General features: G+C 37.2%; 1 protein-coding gene across 5 annotated transcripts in view; it reads right to left on the bottom strand.

The window, feature by feature from the left end:
- Positions 1-18,040, bottom strand: part of LOC131159724 (polycomb group protein EMBRYONIC FLOWER 2) — a 152,894-nt gene that overhangs the window by 41,067 nt on the left and 93,787 nt on the right. For all 5 annotated transcript variants that reach the window (XR_009137858.1, XM_058114861.1, XM_058114862.1 and 2 more), the window contains exons 15-19: positions 17,597-17,643; positions 17,383-17,480; positions 16,817-17,069; positions 10,707-10,755; positions 159-242 (exon numbers count right to left, since the gene is read on the bottom strand). Coding sequence is in view for 4 of the 5 variants with exons in the window: in XM_058114861.1 (XP_057970844.1) it covers positions 159-242; positions 10,707-10,755; positions 16,817-17,069; positions 17,383-17,480; positions 17,597-17,643 (531 nt within the window). In the remaining variant the exon portion in view is untranslated. The remainder of the gene's footprint in view (positions 1-158; positions 243-10,706; positions 10,756-16,816; positions 17,070-17,382; positions 17,481-17,596; positions 17,644-18,040) is intronic.

Raw genomic sequence — 18,040 nt, 5'->3', positions numbered from 1 at the left:
GATTAAAACAATTCTTTCAGCTTTAACATCCTGCAGAGTGGCTCTTAAGAATAAGCCCTTGCAAGTCATATTTCCTGGAGAGAACCATTTCATCACCATGTACATTGCTCAACTATTTTACTGTTCTTAGAGAAGTCCAATGAAAGGAATAAGCATACCCTTCGATCTTCAAAATCAGCAACATCATCATCAACTTCATCCTCACTATCCCGGTCTGATAATACTTGCTCCAGAGCCATTGGCTTCAAGCACAAAGATCATTTTAAGAAATTTATCACATCAATTTCAATAATCAAGATTTTCCTACATAAAATTTCAAGAATGAGGGCATCTGTCTTATATATTAAAAAGGAAAAGAAAAAGAATATTATATTATGGAGAGCACAAAGTTTTCAAAAACTATAAGCCACCTAGCGCTTCGCAGCTCTTTGAAAAGGACCATACTAAATGATACACTAAGCATTCAAATTTCCATGCACAATTTTCTATACATACAAATGAAACAAAACAATCGACTCGAAATGTCGGCTGGAAATGTCATATTCAAGTAACAATGAACAACTGTCAGAAATCCAAACAGTACATTAATAGCCAATACATAAGACATTTCAGATATTCCAATAAATAAATTATGGACTTTTATCTTCCCTAAATCAATTTGATCGCCTAATCTTACCTAGATCTAGAATATACTACCCACAATAAAGAGCAAGCGATGTTGCTTGGAATTGGATACAGGTACCACGTGAGCTCCATGTCAATTTCCAAAGTTTGGACCAGAAACAAAACAGCAAACCATCTGGACTCGGATAAAAGCATCAAGTTAGGGTCCATGTCAGTTCTCAACAACTTTCTCTTATATCTAACCCCCATTTGATTCGCAAAGTGGAACTTAAGTAGGAATGAAATAAACAAAGACTGGAACCGCAATTAGAATGCAATTCTGCATTTAGTAGCACAAAATGGCTGTAAGATTCGTATTTTTTATTCCTTTCCAATGTTTGGTATTCTTCAATTATGGCTATTACGGAACGATAAATGAGTGATTTCTCAAATATGCCCCCAATACAATTAAATTTTGTAATCTTTCAAATATATCAATTCGATTCACTATTATTTTTTATTGAAAATTTATGCATTTTTTTAATCATAATGTTTTTTATGTTTTTCTATAATAATTATAATAAATGATGGTCATTATTATTACTCATGTGAATGTTGTTTTTAGCATTATTTTTTATAGCTTTCATAATGATAATAATTATTATTTTATTTTTATTATTGTGTTACTTTTTTAAAAAAAGTTAATAGTAAAATAAGATTTCATTAATAGGAAAAGACTTTCCAAACAGGAGAATAATCTCCTGAGAGAATTCTGGAACAAGCCAGAAGGAAAAAACTACAAATAATAAAGAAAAAGTAAATATCAAGACAGCATATTCCTCCAATCTCTTTTTAAATCCAGAAAGCTAAGTCCCCAAAAAATAAAAATAAAAAATAAAAAATAAAACCAAACCTGGCACACCAGAAAGGGGCCATATTATGAATCTTTTTCCCAAACCAGTAGACAATTTAACTTTCTCTTGGAAAAGATCCATGCATTTTGCACCAGCCATAACCCCGACAAAACTGCAAAGAAACAATATTTCCACAATGTTGCCCTATACTTCTTCCAAAACCTGTGAAAGAAGTAGCTAACAAGCCCCCCACTGAAATAGGACAAAACCAACTCTCAACCAAAACAAGAAGCAAATTCACAATGCAATTGTTGTTGTTGTTGTAATTATTGTTGTTGCTGTTGGCGGAGGTGGTGAGCTTAATGCATGTATTTAATTTATATGGAGCTAATAAGGCAAGATCCACTTTTTAGGGGAAAAGGATTGAGATTAATACAAAACAAAGATTTATTGTTTCTGTTGCTGTTATTGTTATTTTTCATAACTTATATAATAACTATTATTATTCTTACAAGTATTATAATGTTATCGCAGTTGTTGTAGTTGTTGTCGGAGATGATACAGCTGAGAGACAGTATTTAGTGAGGGTTGTAATCGTCATCAAGGGGGAAAAACCTTAACGATGAAATTGTAATTACAACTTGTAAAAGGGGAAACATTGCTGATGGGGGAAATTCGAATTTTGAACGAAATGCAATTCCACCCTTTTTAACACAAAACAAACATGAGAATACGAATTGGAGTTAGAATTTTGATTCCATTCCAGCCCTGAATCTGCAAGCCAAGCAGAGGGCTTGGCTCGGTCCAAAATCGGCTTCTTTTATCTTTACAGGTTTGTTGCTACAAATAACGTAGGAGAGCTCCTATTTTTACGTTGAAGCAACAAAACCTATAAAGAGGGGTAGCCCTCCTCAATGTAATGAAACAAATTATATATATTAGAAGGCTCACGTGAATATATATATATATATATTAAATTTATTAATGTTAGTATCGTGCTCAATATTATATTCTCATCAAGTGACAAACAGATGCTCCACCAAGTTGCACCAAACACTCCAACCATCAAAGACAGTAACATCAGCGAGAATAGATCCTATTTTTCCATAAAATACAAGTTTCTTTGCTCTTTTTTTTTCCCAGAGAAGACAAGTCACTTTGCATTTTTACCTGATAACCATAAATCATTGTGCCTTCCTAGAGGCTAGGACTCTAAATAAGCCAAGCCGTTTGTTTACAATTTGATGGCTTGGCCTAGTAAAGATCACTTGAATTCATTCATGAAGACTGCAAAAAAGAACACACACATACATACACCCAATTCGGAAGCTTAACTTTGAGACTCGTTTATTAAACAAGAAAAGCTTGAAGAAGGTCAAGCTCACCTTGCTCAACTCAAGCACACCTGATTCACAAGCTTGGTTCTAGAGGAGTTAACTTAAGGATCTCAGTAGGTTTTAAATTTTAAAATTCAACTCATATCACCGGCATAGCACAATATGCTATTCGCTGTATCACTTTAGTTGCACTGGTATCATGTTAAAACTAAAAATGAACAGAACCAATGAGAATTCAAAGAACAGAAAGAATTTTGAAACAAAGCGGGGATGGTGGGGAAAAATTAAAAACACTCCCCAACCCAAAAAGATTAGTGAGATATTTGATAAGTTTAACCTCTTGAATTTCACATTATAATGTAGTTTAGGGTATTACATCAAATAGAGTGTTGTAAAACATATTTAGTGCATCAAAATACATTTACCCTATGTTTGGAGAGGTCTTGGATTTGGCTAAGACATAGTATAAAATTGTATTGAAATTTATCCAAATCTACCCAAATCCAAATCCAACATCCAAAATCCATGCTCCTAAACACAGCATTAGTAGATTGTAATACATAACATTAACATTTTGTTGGTCCACCAAAAGGAATGAGGTGAGAATGGAATGAAATTATTATTATTTTTTTAATCATTGAATTTACTAAAGGTCTAACATGACTGCTGTTAGGATAAAGATTTTAGAGAAACTGTTTAGTGCATACTTTTTGTAGAATTTATAAGGATTGAAGACAATAAATAATAAATTATTAACCATCATGGATTTTCAGCAAAAGGAAACTGTTTTTTGACCTTTAAATAGATAAATGAGTGTAATATATGTGAAATGATAAAAATTGGTTAGTCAGTAGAGTTCTTTTCAGAGCAAGTTTCCTATAATATTGACAACAAACTGAACGAAAAGAGGAAATGGAATGTATTGGGAAGTCAAACTGAACAAAGACATGGGCTCGGATAGGAATGACTCTAAGAACTCCCTGAAGCCAAAAGTGGTACATGGGGGCAGTTTGAACTTCCCCACTCCTCAACCTTCGTAACCACCTTGGGAAATGGACATAAATAGCCAAAAAGAGCTTCAAGAAAGTAAGCACCTCTACTGGAATCCCCTGCTTTCACCACAAATCCTCTACAAACTTAAACTTCCTGCAGGAGTGAGAGCATTTTGATCATCCGGTGGACTGATGCCCCCTCCATGTGGAAACAATATTAACATAATGAATTAAAATATATATATATATATATGACCATTGACCAAGTCACAGCATGACTACGCAGCAGATAACTGACCCAGTCCGCCCAATATATAGTTAGTTTAAAGCCCAGATGCAAACTTGCTTCCTGCAGCAAGTTACCGTACAAAATTTAGATTTTAGACACTACATGTTACTGTACAAAAAATTTCATGTAGAGCCATCTTTAAATTGACCATTGAGAATCTGAAAAAATATGGTATTGTTAGATTACCACTTTACCTAAAAGCTTAAGCTGTTAGGTTGTGGGCCAACAATGTATCAGGCCTTAACACTCCCCCGCACATTGAGTATGTTAGTATTCCACAAAACACAGTTCTAAGATTAATGAAGGCGGCTTCCTTTCTTTTCTTCTTTTTCTTTTTTTTTCTTTCGGGTTTTGGGTTAAAAGAAATAAAGCTTGCATTTTGATTTGACCATTGGGGATGTGGAAGAATATGTTATAATTACCAGGGAAGGAAAATTTAGTGACTGTCCCCATCATTTACTCTTTAAAAAAATTCCTTTTTTTTGCTCCAGTAATATTTAAAAATTATACGGGCATGTTTAAGCTTCCCATGAATATTGAATCCACATATTTTGGTCTTCAAGGCACTAGAACTCAAACTCACCATCACAAATGAGGAGATTCCAAATAGTAGAACCCTCCACATAAAACCACTGGAAAGATTGAAATAAGTTCTTTTACAAAATCCTTCCCATTGCTATAGTTTTACCCAATGTTTTAAAGGAACAATAGAAGCTCGCCTTGAGGTTAACATAAAGACAAGGTGTGCCTAAAACACCCTAAGGCATAGTTTTAAATACTTAAGTCTTGAATAGCGACCACATAAAACAATAATGCTTATGTGGTCGTGCAAAACGAACGCTTTTGGTACTTTTTAGTTTCAGGCTTACAGATTTCAGGTTTTTGCATTATGTTTGATTTGGAAAATATTGAGTGCTCTACTATGTGCCTATCTCTAAACTATAGAACCTAAACCTTTTTTAAACAACAGTGTACAACCACCATCACCACAACACAGCATACAACCATCATCTCCATAAGGCAAACATGTATTTGCTCCTTTTGAACACCAAAGAAGAAATGACCAGCATATCCTGCACCAACTCCAGGAAAAAAAAATTAACACTTCCCAATAAAATGTTTGTTCCAAACCCTCCACCAAAGAGAACAATGTAAAAAAAATAAATAAATAAATTGAGGGGCAGATACAGTACTGTCAAAACAACGAACAAAAACATTAGCAGATAATGCCATTGAAGGCCTACCACTCTAAACCCATTGTTGGTGATAACTCTAATAAGAACAACCAATCGAATAAAAGCCTTAATTTTAGAGGGAACTTTGGCCTTCCAAACAATACAATAGAATGAACAGAACATATTCATCCAGATCAAAAAACTCAAAGAAAGAATTGCAACAAAATTCTCTTGAAGATCCAGCACCAACTTCCTCACATCCTCCCTATTGGAAGGACATCAACCCTCCAACAAACTCAACAAAGATACAAGCTCCTCAACCCCTCTATCATTCAGAGATCTATAGAAATAAAAATCCAACAAAAAATTCTCTAGAAAGAAAAAAGGAAGGAACATCCCCATTCTATACAAGGAAAGACAATACGAGGATATGAAAAGAAGAGCTGAATCCCCTAGTGTCAAAATCTCAAATCAAATGGGCACCAGGGAGATATTGGGTTCATAAGGATGCTTCGGTCTCCAACTATTGAAAGGCACCTGTTATAGGAAAAAATCGTGAAGCCAGAGTGTCTAAGCAGACAATACCTCATGAGAGTTGGGCCCAAACCATTATATTTGATATTAGAGCCACCTTGGAGGTACAATTATGTGCGTGGATCCAACACAGAGGTGTGGGCCACTCTAACAAGGGCGTTAGGGAATGGGCGAGAGAGCATGTCATAGTCCCACATAGGGAGATCTTGAGTTTATAAGGATGGTTTAGGATCTAACTATGTGAAGCCTCTTTTACAAGACAAAACCTTGATGCCAATGGGGCAAAATGGACAATACCTCATTGGAGTAGAGCTAAGACCATTGCACCAAGCCAAGGGTCCTCCCAAAAACAAATGTGCAACCCACTGCCCACCCAAAATTTGATATTAGATAGAACATGGATAAAGCTAAGATCTACATCTCCAAGGACTCTCAAAAGAAGATCTACAACCGATATTAGTATCCCACCCATTTCTTGTAAGCCAAATTTACTTTTAATTAATTTATGCCAAAGTTTGTTCTCCTCTAAAGGAAATATCCACAACCATTTACTATCAACGCAATGCTTTTAGAAACCAAATCCACGACCCAACCCCCTTTTCTTCTTCAACCTACAAACCAGCTCCCAACTAACCAAATGATCTTTCTTTTCCCCAGCCCCAAACTAAAGAAAGTATCTCACAATTCACTCTATAGTCCTATTTACCTCAACAAGAACTTAAAAATGGATAAAAATTAGCGAGGTATACTAGACAGACAAGATTGAATAATAAGGTTCCGTCACATAAAGGGAAAAATGCACCTGTCCAACCATCAAACTTAGCCACCTCCTCCACTAAGAATCCAAAAACCCACAGATCTAGGACTACCACCCCAAAGGAACCTCTAAGTACGCCAAAGGCCAATTAGAAATAACAAAACCCACTAAAGAAGCCAATTTCATGGATCTATCATTTCCCAAATTAATACTTGCTATCCCACTTTTCCCTCAGTTAAATTTTACCTGAAAAACATGGATTTAAATTTCAATAAAATTATCAAAATTTCTTTCCACCAACTTCAAAATTGGAATGGCTGTCAATTTCCGTTTCACACAGTCTGTATTGAAGTTCCCATCAATCACACAAAATTTATTGAAATCTTGAAACTTTAGCCAAAATTGTTGAAATTTTAGCTATAGAGTGAAATTTCCTTGAAATTCAAATTTGAGATACCCACATTGAAACTTTCCTCTTAATTTATCTTTTTTTATGATTGAATTCTAAATATTATTACAAGAAAGATATGAAAGCAGCTTCCAAACTTTTAAAATTATATGTACATTTTTTTACTTGAACATTTATGTCTAAATTGTGATACCCCATCAGAGCCAACACCCAGCCGGAAGTGTGATGAGATTCACATCGCCTGGGTTTGGAAATGTGGGTTCGCAACGAGGACGTTGCGTTCTATAAGTGAGGGAGAATGTGATAACCCATGGATGAAAAGCTTAAAAGATTAGATGTTACTACCCATATTAACAAGGTGCACCTTTCTTTTCGAGAGCCTTCCCATAAGAACTCCATAGTTAAGCGTGCTTGACTTTGAGCAATCTTGGGATGGGTGACCACCTGGGAAGTTTTCTCAGGAAGTATGTGAGTGAGGACAAAAACACACTAAAAAGGACACGTGTTGGTTTGTGGGTTCAGTCATTAGTCCGATAAGGTCCGCCCCACTGTTGTCTGGTCCAGGTAGACGAGAAGAGACGCAGTGCTCCCTGGCAGACCCAGGTTGGGGCGTTACATAAATTGTTTGTATTTGTATAATAAATAATATTAAATGCTTTATGAATTTCATTTATATTAATTATGTTTAATATCATCATTATATTACAATTATTGCACCTTATGCACCACATACCCATTCTTCATGTATTTTATTCAAAATATTTTAGTTATAAATCTTACATTATTATGTCTATTAATAATTTCTAAAGTCTCATAAAAGAATTCCATGTTTTACTGCATATTCTATCATTTTTTAAATAGAGTCAAAATTAACACCGAAATCAAAATTTAAGCGACTGTATGTTCTATCATTTCGCTATTTTTGAAGCCTTAAAACTTTAGCCGAAATCAAAATCCGAAATCAAAATTTAAGACCTTGCCTGGAACACATTCAAAAAATTGTAAAATGGTAAGCACATTAAAGAAAGACTCCGTATGGTATTCAAAGAAGAGGAAAGTATCATTGGCAAATTGACAATGAGAAACTACGACCTTCTCACTACCCACCCCTCTCACAAAACCTTTCTCAACTGCTCTATCTATCATTCTAATCAAACAATCAACAACGAAAAAGAGGTGGGACAACAGATCACCTTGCCTAACACCCCTCAACGCCATAAACCACGTTTTTTGGATCTCCATTGATTATTATAAAGAAAGAAACATTACACAGACAACCCCTCATTTAAATCCTCCAACCAACCCAAAACCTTTCCTCTCCAAAACCCCACCGAGGAACTTCCAATTGACTTGATCATAAGCCTTGCCAAACTCCAATTTAAACACAACCACCCTCCAATTATTTCTCCAATATCCTCCACAGCCTCATTAGCCACTCAAATAACATCCACAATCTGCCTACCCCCGACAAAAGCACTTTGAGCCAGAGAAGTAGTAATTACTCATCACTATAGGCCTACTCCGAGCACATTAGAAAAAGTCTTTACACACACCAGTAATCAGACTAATAGGCTGAAAAAATCATCCTTAAAGAATACATCACTCACTTGATTACCGTTACCAACACCAAAATCAAAGGCCACCTCTTCATTGCCTGATGCTTTCACATCAGACGATAAAGAATGCATCACTTGCTACAGTCCTTTGTATGCATTGAAGACCTGAATGACCTCTGGTATCATCAGCAGCTCTCAACTCTCTTGGCTATTAACATTACAGAACTCGCCAGTTCTCCCAATTCCAGACTCTCCACTTTGTGAGAATCCTGAACCTCTATCATATTACAATCCAAATCTTTACCCGACTAATTGGCAGCTTGCATATCATGTGTCATCTTCTTGTTCTCATCGAGAATCTATTCATTCTGTAACTGCACCATCTATGAATTCTGAAACAGCTGATGGTTCAGTTCTGCATCTCCTGACTCTACTTCTTCAAAAACTACTGACTCCTCGTTACTTAAAATGCCCGAACCAACAACCTTCAAAATTCCCAACCCACTTGCTTCATTAATGCCAACCTCACTAACTTTCTCAGGTTCCTTAAGGGCCAAAGCTTCATCAGTTACCGTAACCCCAACATGCCCTTTTACAGCCCAAATTTTAATTACATCCAGCATGGACTCTCCCCTCCCCTTTAACTTCTTATTAGTGAACTTATTCTCATTCCACATAGGCCTACTATTTGAAGACCCAAATATCTTTAAATTTAAACCCCCCATATCTTCCCCTGTAACCGATTTCCCCCCTTCAAACCTGACCTTCTCCCTGATTTCTCCCTGAAATCTTGCCACGCTATCCCAGCCATCTTAACTGATTTTACCTTCCCCAGAAACCCTGAAATTTTTCATCAGAAATTGAGGAAGAGTGTCAGCATAAGATAGTTGCTGAAAAACACAATGCCTTTCCTGATCCCCACAGCTGCCAATGTTCCTTGAACCACAATCACGACAGAATGGTCCTTCCTCCACATTTCTCTTCACCTCCACTTCCTTAGCAGTGGAAACCTTTGTCAAAGCATTCCAAAGCTTCCACCATCTTACTGCTTCCTTTCCTTTGGGAATTCTGATCTCAAAAAAAAAATCTCCATTTACTTTTCCAGGCACAATAAATGACTCCCTTGATTAAACAGCAATTTGACACCAAAAAAAACCTCCTTCATTCTTAAAAACAGTTCCCCCTGAACCCTCATCTAATTCACAAGGCCAAAAGCACATAGAATATAAATTCATGACTTGGCTAATCAACGGCCAATAAACAAGACAGCTCCACTTTAATCTACCAGCGAAGAGTCAATAGCAGAAGTGAGCATACCCCAAGGCTCTCCCCTCTCCCCCTTTTTTTAGCCAACTCTGTTGGGGTTGTTGCTCCGAATGTTGTTCCCCTGACGTCAAAGCCTAGACCAGAGCTGATTCATTAGGTTCAACCATCAAATTTCCCTTGTGTCTAACAGCAAGAAAGAAGTAAACCTGCTTGCAAACTCTGATACACAAACAAAACCCTCCTTCAAATTATCCAAGTTAAAAATCTTCCTTTTGGCTCCAAAGTAGTTACAAAAACACATCGTCAATTACTGATTGATTAGGCAGTTTCTCATTTCAAATGGACTAGTTAGAGAAGCCAGTTCAGTTAACAATTTAATGTGTCCCTCAATCAGAAAAATGACTTGCCGGAGTCTACGATGTTATGATCCTCTCACTACCTCACTTCGATTAGCTCAGACCCTGCAGGAATTAATGGTCTCTCATCTCGCCTCTCACTTCTAAGCATTGTCACAACGTATAACAAATAATGCAAACTTATCCAATTATATTCCATTAGAAATTAACATTTTGCATCTTTTACTAAGAAACAACTAGATACAAATCACGCTGCCTCACTTCAATTAGCTCAGACCTTGCAGGAAATAGTCTCACATCTTGCCACTTGTTTCTCAGCATTTTCACAACGTATAACAAATAATGCAAAAATATCCAATTATATTCCCTTAAAAATTAACATTTTGCATTCTCTAATTAATAAACAACTAGATAAAAAAAAAAAAAAATTATCAGCAAAAACAACTAGATGAAAATACAAGCACCTAATTATCAAGGGGAAAAAATGCAGTGCAAATGCATGCTGAATCAAAAAACACATATAAAGATTAAACAAAAAAACTGAGGTAATGGAATCAATTCAGAGAGTCATTTATCACCTGAGCTCTGTGTGAGTGGAAGAACTGTCGCTTCTGCAAGAGTACGCGACTGAAAAAGAAAATTCGATAACATCAAAAACATAGTTGAATAAAAAGATACAAGAACTTATCAGAGATTTATAACCATGAAAGGAAAAAAATAAGAAAAGAAGGAAAATGCTGTTGGTAAAGTGGCCATGCTGCAATCCATATTCTCAATAGGAGAATCAAACCATAATCTAAATATAAATTGAAGTCAGCAATAACTAGTAGCATACTCATATTCTTCTTAATTAAATTATTAAATTTTTTTTTTGGGTAATGCTAAATTTGTGCATGATTACGTACTCAAATGAGGCTAGAAAACCATACTTACAACAAAGCTTATTCCTCACACTTCTATCCAAAATTATACTGTTAATGTGTATGACACACTGGGAAACACTTCGGGGAAGAATTTTCTTCATCTTTTGAATAATACACAAAACGTTAGCAATATACATAACCCTAGCAGCAGAAAAGGAAAATTAACTAAGTTATATCAGCTCCCATGATTTATGGGATATTCTAACAGAATAGGAAACTAACCAAATCAGCCTAATTCTAGGAATACAAGCTCTTACAAAATTTCCTAAAATAGCTAACTATACACGTATAGAATACAAGTCATTAAACATGTTTTCCCACACTGCCCCTCAAGCTGGCGAAGAGGTATTTTCCATTCCTAGCTAGGATACAAATATACAACACTCTGAAACACTGAACTACTTAACCCCTTGGTAAGTACATCAGCAAGTTGGCCATGTGCAGACACATAAGGTGTACAAATCAATCCGCTCTCCAACTTTTCTTTGATGAAGTGTCTATCAATTTCAGTGTGCTTTGTTTGATCATGCTGTACCGGATTATGAGCTATGCTGATTGCGGACTTATTATCACAATAGAGTCTCATCAAACCATCCCACTTAATCTTCATGTCTTCTAAGATAATCTTCAACCAAAGTAGTTCACATACACCCTAAGCCATTGCTCGGAATTCTGCCTCCACACTAGACCGAGCCACCACATTTTGTTTCTTACTCCTCCATGCCACAATATTTCCGCCAAGAAAGGTGCAATATCCAGAGGTCGACCTCCTATCAACAATCAACCCAGCATAATCAGCATCCGTGTATGCCTCAAAAACTAAGCTTTCGTTCCTTTTAAACAGAATACCATTTCCAGGTGTCCCTTTGAGGTATTGTAACACTCGGTGGGCTGCCTTCAGATGGACTTCCTTCGGGCTATGCATAAATTGACTAATCACACTCACTGCATAAGCTCTATCCGGTCGTGTGTTAGACAGATAAATGAGTCTTCCTACCAAGCGTTGGTACATTTCTCTATCTACTGCAGCATCCTCCTCTGCCTTTCCAAGTCTAAGGATCTATTGGAGTACGTGCGGGTTTGCACACCGTCTTGCCGTTTCTTTGAGGAGATCTGTAACATACTTCTGCTAAGATATAAAAATGCTCTGTCTAAAGTAAGCCACCTCGATCCCAAGAAAATATTTCAGCCTCCTTAACGCCTTGATCTCAAACTCCTTAGCCAAACACTGACTCAAAATCTGTCGCTCCTTATCATCATCCCCTGTCACTATTATATCATCAACATATACCAAGAGGGTTGCGACTTCCCATGAAGGTGAGTGTTTAATGAACAATGTGTAATCCCCTTGGCTCTCTTTATATCCCATGGCCATTATAACTCTTGCAAACCTTCCAAACCTGGCGGGACTTCCATATAAATTTCTTCCTCTAGCTCTCCATGCAAAAATGCATTCTTGACATCAAACTGCTGCAAGTCCCAACCATAATTAGCTGCTAGAGGCAACAAGATTCTAACAGTGTTCATCTTCACAACTGGAGCAAAAGTCTCTAGGTAGTCAATTCCATAGGTTTGAGTATAACCCTTGGCCACTAACCTTGCCTTGTATCTCTCTATTGGTCCATCTGCTCTATACTTCACAGTGTAAACCCATTTACACCCCACAGGTTTCTTTCCTGCCGCCAATTTCACCAACTCTTAGGTTTTGTTTTTTTTCCAACGCCTCCATCTCCACATTCATAGCTTGCTTCCATTTCTCATTGGATAAAGCCTCAGATAAGGTGGTAGGGATGACAATGGTGTTTAAGCTAACAAGGAAGGATCTATGGGATGGTGAAAAATTTTTGAAGGACAAGAAATGTGAGAGAGGATATAAAGGTTGTTTTGTGCACTCTCTAGTTCCTTTTCTAACAGCAATCTTCCTCTTTGAAAACACTTTGCCAAATCTCACATTCTCAAGAGCAGAATCAGTTTTTTTTTTTTTTTCTGGGGAATTTCGGGCATGGGTTTGGACATATGATTTGGCACAAGATTTGGCACAAGCTTATACACGGACTCAGACACAGCATTTGGCATAGGGGAACAAGACCCTAGTTTAGATACGGGAAGTGACAGCAGATCATGTAAAACATCCCTATCCTACCTATCCTTATCTTCCATTGTTGAACTCTTCCCCTAATGATAAGGAGTGGTGAAATAGGACCCTTGTTTATTGAAAGTAACATCTACTGAGACATAGAACTTCTTAGATGGAGGATGATAAGAGTTATACCCCTTCTGGGTTGAAGAATAACCCAAAAAGACACATTTTAACGCCCTCGAATCTAGCTATCAACTACTTTGACTATGAATATTAACAAATGACGCGCACCCGAATATCCTAGGGACAAGATTATTTGTAGTGTGTAGGTAAGGATAGAATGTTGAGAGCATTTCCTTTGGACGTTTGAATCCCAAGACTCTGGAAGGCAAACGATTTATAAGATGAGCGATTGTAAGAATTGCTTTCCCCCTAAAAGGATTTCGGCACATTTTACAGGAACATGAACGCTCGGGTTGACTCAAGAAGGTGATCATTTTTCCTTTCTGCTTTTTGCTGTGGGGTATTGACACAAGATGACTCGTGTACTATCCCTTCCTCCTGAAAGTATGGAGTTAGGACTTGATTGAAATAATCCCTAGCATTATATGATCTAAACCTTTTTATATCGACCCCAAATTGATTTTTTACCATAGAAAAAAATTTTGGGAGAATAGTACTGACATCGGATTTATGTTTGAGCAAGAAAAGCCAACTAACACGAGTACAATCATCAATGAATGACACAATCCATCATTCCCCAAAAACATTAGGAATATTAGAAGGAACCCAAATATCACTGTGAATGAGATAAAAAGGAATAGAACTTCTTTTATTACTAGCTAGAAAAGATACACGTTTGTGTTTAGCAAGTTCACGCACTTCACAATGAAAATTCTCAACAATTAAACCTTTAAATAAAGAAGGAAACAGAATTTTAATGACTCCAAATGCCGGATGTTCAAGTCGGCAATGGTGAAGCCAAACTTTCTCTTTATTGGACGAAAAATGCTCAGAAACAAAAGAGTGAGATAATTTGCCCTTGGTAATGCTTGACTGACTCGGTGCTTCAAGGTAGTAGAGTCCATCCCGTTCTCTAGCATGTCCAATCATCCTCCCCGAATCCTCCTTCTGAAATACACATTAACTATGATGAAAAACGACATTGCAATGTAAATCATGAGTAAGTTTTTGAATAGAGACAATGTTTGTGGATAGTCTAGGAACATGGAGAACATTTTTTTAAATCAATGATGGGCCTATTTTGACATCTCCTACGTCTTCTACAGTGGTCAAGGAACCATCAGCTGTGGCTATTTTCCTACTGCTTGGGCATGGCAAATATGTGAAAAAACCATTCGGTGAATGGGTCATATGGTCAATAGCTCCCGAGTCCATGACCTAGGAGTTGGCAAAGGTTTCACTCTGAGACATTTAATCCAATAAAGGTAGGAAACTCACCTGAATATGCCAATGAGCAAGTACCTGAAGGTTTTTCAAGATTGCCAATAAGAGATCTCACCCTCTCGACCTCTTCTTGGTTTAGACGGCCTAACTCCTGTGGTGCTGCTTCATTTTGCTGTACCGCAGCAACATGAACCTGACCATTGTTCCTTGGCTGCTCTTCTTTCTGTCCCCACTCGGCTTGGAGGTTTTCCATGAAGTTTCCAACACTGTTCACGAGTATGGCATGCCTTCTTACAATAAGTTGTCCTTGTAATCACGGTTCTAGGCCTTTAGCTGACTAGGTCTCCCATTTTCAAAAATGGGTGCTCGTTCCACATTTGTGACTGAATTATTGCCACCACTAGCCACCATAGTTGAGCTGTCCATGTTCCGTCGTTCAAGCATCAGACCTCTTCTTCTTTCCTCGCCTTGGATCATTGCCACCACCTCATTAAGACATAGAACTTCCTGCTTGCCGAGAATTTGAATCCTCACTTGATCAAATTCTGGATTAAGTCCAACAAGGAAATCATAGACTCTATCTTGCTCGATGAAATCCTTTAGAACAACGGCATCTTCAAGCCACTTGGTTTTTATCACTCTATAATGATCAAGTTCTTGCCACAAAGATTTCAATTGGTTGGCATATTTAGTAATAGATTTACTCCCTTGTTTTGCTGCAATCGTCTTCGCCTTCACCTCATATCCTTGAGCCGCATCTCTAGCTTTTGAGTATGTCTGTTGCATCGCATCCCAAATATCCTTAGCAATAGCCAAGAACATACATCTGTCACTAATCTCAGGAATCATAGAATTCCACAGCCATGCCATAATCATGGAATCTTCTTCATCCCATGCTTCAAAATGAGGATCTCTGGGTTTCGGACCCATACCCATGAGATGGCTGATCTTTCCCTTTCCCTTCAGCACGGCGTGGACAAGTTGAGACCATTTGAGGTAGTTTTTCCATTCAACCTATATGCTGCCTGGATATTTTGCAATTCCCCGGGTTGTTGGGATCAACAATCTCCTCCAATTGTGCTGTAGCGGTCGTCTCTGCAACCTCCGACATTCTTCACGAACAACGATCTCTTGGCGATTAAGGCTGCTCTAAGAAATTTCAGCAGTGAAGGCTGAACAGAAAAAGTGCAAAAATACTCTGTTTTTGAACTAAAAAACAAGGTAAAACAGGGTACAAAGAAGCAGCAGTATGGTCTCAGCAATGAAGGCCAGTGTGAAGAGGTTTTTAATCCAAGAAAAGAGCTTTAGGCTCTGGTACCATGACACAAACTGAGAAACACTTCGTAGAAGAATTTTCTTCATCTTTTGAATAATACACAAAATTTTAGCTATATACATAAACCCTAGCAGCAAAAAAATAAAAAAAAAGGGTAGCCCGGTGCACAAAGCTCCCACATATGTGGGGTCCGGGGAAGGGGCGGACCACAATGGGTCTATACTACGCAGCCTTACCTTGCATTTTTGCAAGAGGCTGTTTCCACGCCTCAAACCTGTGACCTCAAGTCACAGGGCGACAACCTTACCATTGCGCCTAAGCTCCCCTTCACCCTAGCAGCAGAGAAGGAAAATTAACTAGGTTATATCAGATCCCTTGATTTATGGGATATTCTAACAGAATAGGAAACTAACCAAATCAGCCTAATTCTAGGAATATAGGCTGTTAAAAAATTTCCTAAAATAGCTAACTATACACGTATAGAATACAAATCATTAAACACATTTTCCGGTGTATATTATTAACTACTTGCAACAGAACAACCATCTTACAACAAAACAAAAATATTATGCTTACGCTTCAAAAGAATATGTATGAAACTCATCTGACACAGAAATTCATATTAAAGATTTGCCCAATCACAGCATCCAAATCCACTAGTTCTTGAGATGTTTAGGAACTTAGGATGCCATTTGTCCAATCACAGCATCCACTGACATCAAGACTCTTAATAGCAAATATACACAGGCTCACTCAAGAACCATTTGCTTTGCCATTTTGACACCCTATAAATCCTGGACAAGCAGCCACTAACAATCTAAAAAGTCTAATGCTAAAGGTAGATGGTCTGAGTAGGTGATGTTTTAAGTACATGAAAATAGCGTCATCACGCATAACTGTACCGACATAAAATAAAGCTATGCATCTATCAGATGCAATATTCTCCAAAATACCACGTAATATACTTTCTTTTTAAGGAAAAATAAGACAGTGATGACATACTTCCGAGGATCAGATCGTTCAACAGACAACTTTCTTGTCTTTGCAAATTGCAGCATGGCATGTGGTGTAAAATTGCCTCCAGATAGTGACTGAACACATTCAGGATCTACAAATGATTGAGCAGTAGCAATTGAAACCCCAGTGCCATTAGCACTGGATGCAACATATTCAGCACAATCAATAGCACCTAGGCTAGCATTCTGTCCATTCCCACTTGATAAACGAGCCTTGTCACCTTTACTCGAATGAGCATCTGAAACAAACATGAGGAAAAAATAACTGTAATATATGTAAAAAGATGATTATCCAATCTAAACTTCTACTGCATTATGTTCACAAGATAACCATCTCAAAATGAGTACAGAGGTCCATAACAGCAACCCATCAACAAATAGCAGAAAGCAATAGTTTTAATATGTATTTTCAGTAGATAGAACATGAGCATATGAATTATTATACATAAAAAATTCATAAACCGCTCCCTATTTTCTCAAAGGGATGATTGAATAGTTTGGCAGCCACCAAAAAGAAAATATAACAGGAATCAGCCTCATGTACAAGCTCACCAGCTGCTGCAGGCAAGTTAGCTTCCAATTCCAGATGATGCACATGCTTTGCATGCTGAATAAGGTTCCTTGGTTTTCTACGTCTCAGCGGCTTTGAGCTGCACATAAAAATGAGTTCGTTCCTTCCAAGTCATTGCATTCTTATTAAACAACTAGAGCAAATTTTATAGCAAAAAAATTTAATACCTAACTGGACCAAAACTTTATAACTTACCACAAGAAAAATGTTTGTTGCTTGGGATCAACTCCATCTGCAACAATCTGTAAAGAACACAACAAATGCAATCAATAACTATTGCAGTTCTAGTTTATACCTAGTGAAATTTCAATACTTAAGGATGCATGTGACATATATGAGCTGAGGTCAAGTTCCATTCAAACCATGGTTAAATTTTTCATCATCACAATTGTTTTCCAAGATGATCAAGCAGAGTGTTTGATCCCACCCTTTACAGCATTTAGAATTCCTTGCAGCTGTCAGAAATTTTTTCTCAAAAATCTTAGGTAGAAATATAGGAGTAATGGCCCACTCTACATACAAATGCAAAACAACAACAATACAAAGGACAAGAATGATGAAAGGGACAAGGTATCTTCTTACATAAAACAAAGAGGTTGGGTAAAGCTGTGGCATGTGAGTGAGCTTCACTTGGATGAT

This window comes from Malania oleifera, chromosome 7, assembly GCF_029873635.1.
Source record: "Malania oleifera isolate guangnan ecotype guangnan chromosome 7, ASM2987363v1, whole genome shotgun sequence".
In the NCBI taxonomy this organism is placed as follows: Eukaryota; Viridiplantae; Streptophyta; class Magnoliopsida; order Santalales; family Ximeniaceae; genus Malania; species Malania oleifera.
Note: the sequence above shows the minus strand (reverse complement) of the source record. Positions and strands in the feature narration are given on the sequence as shown.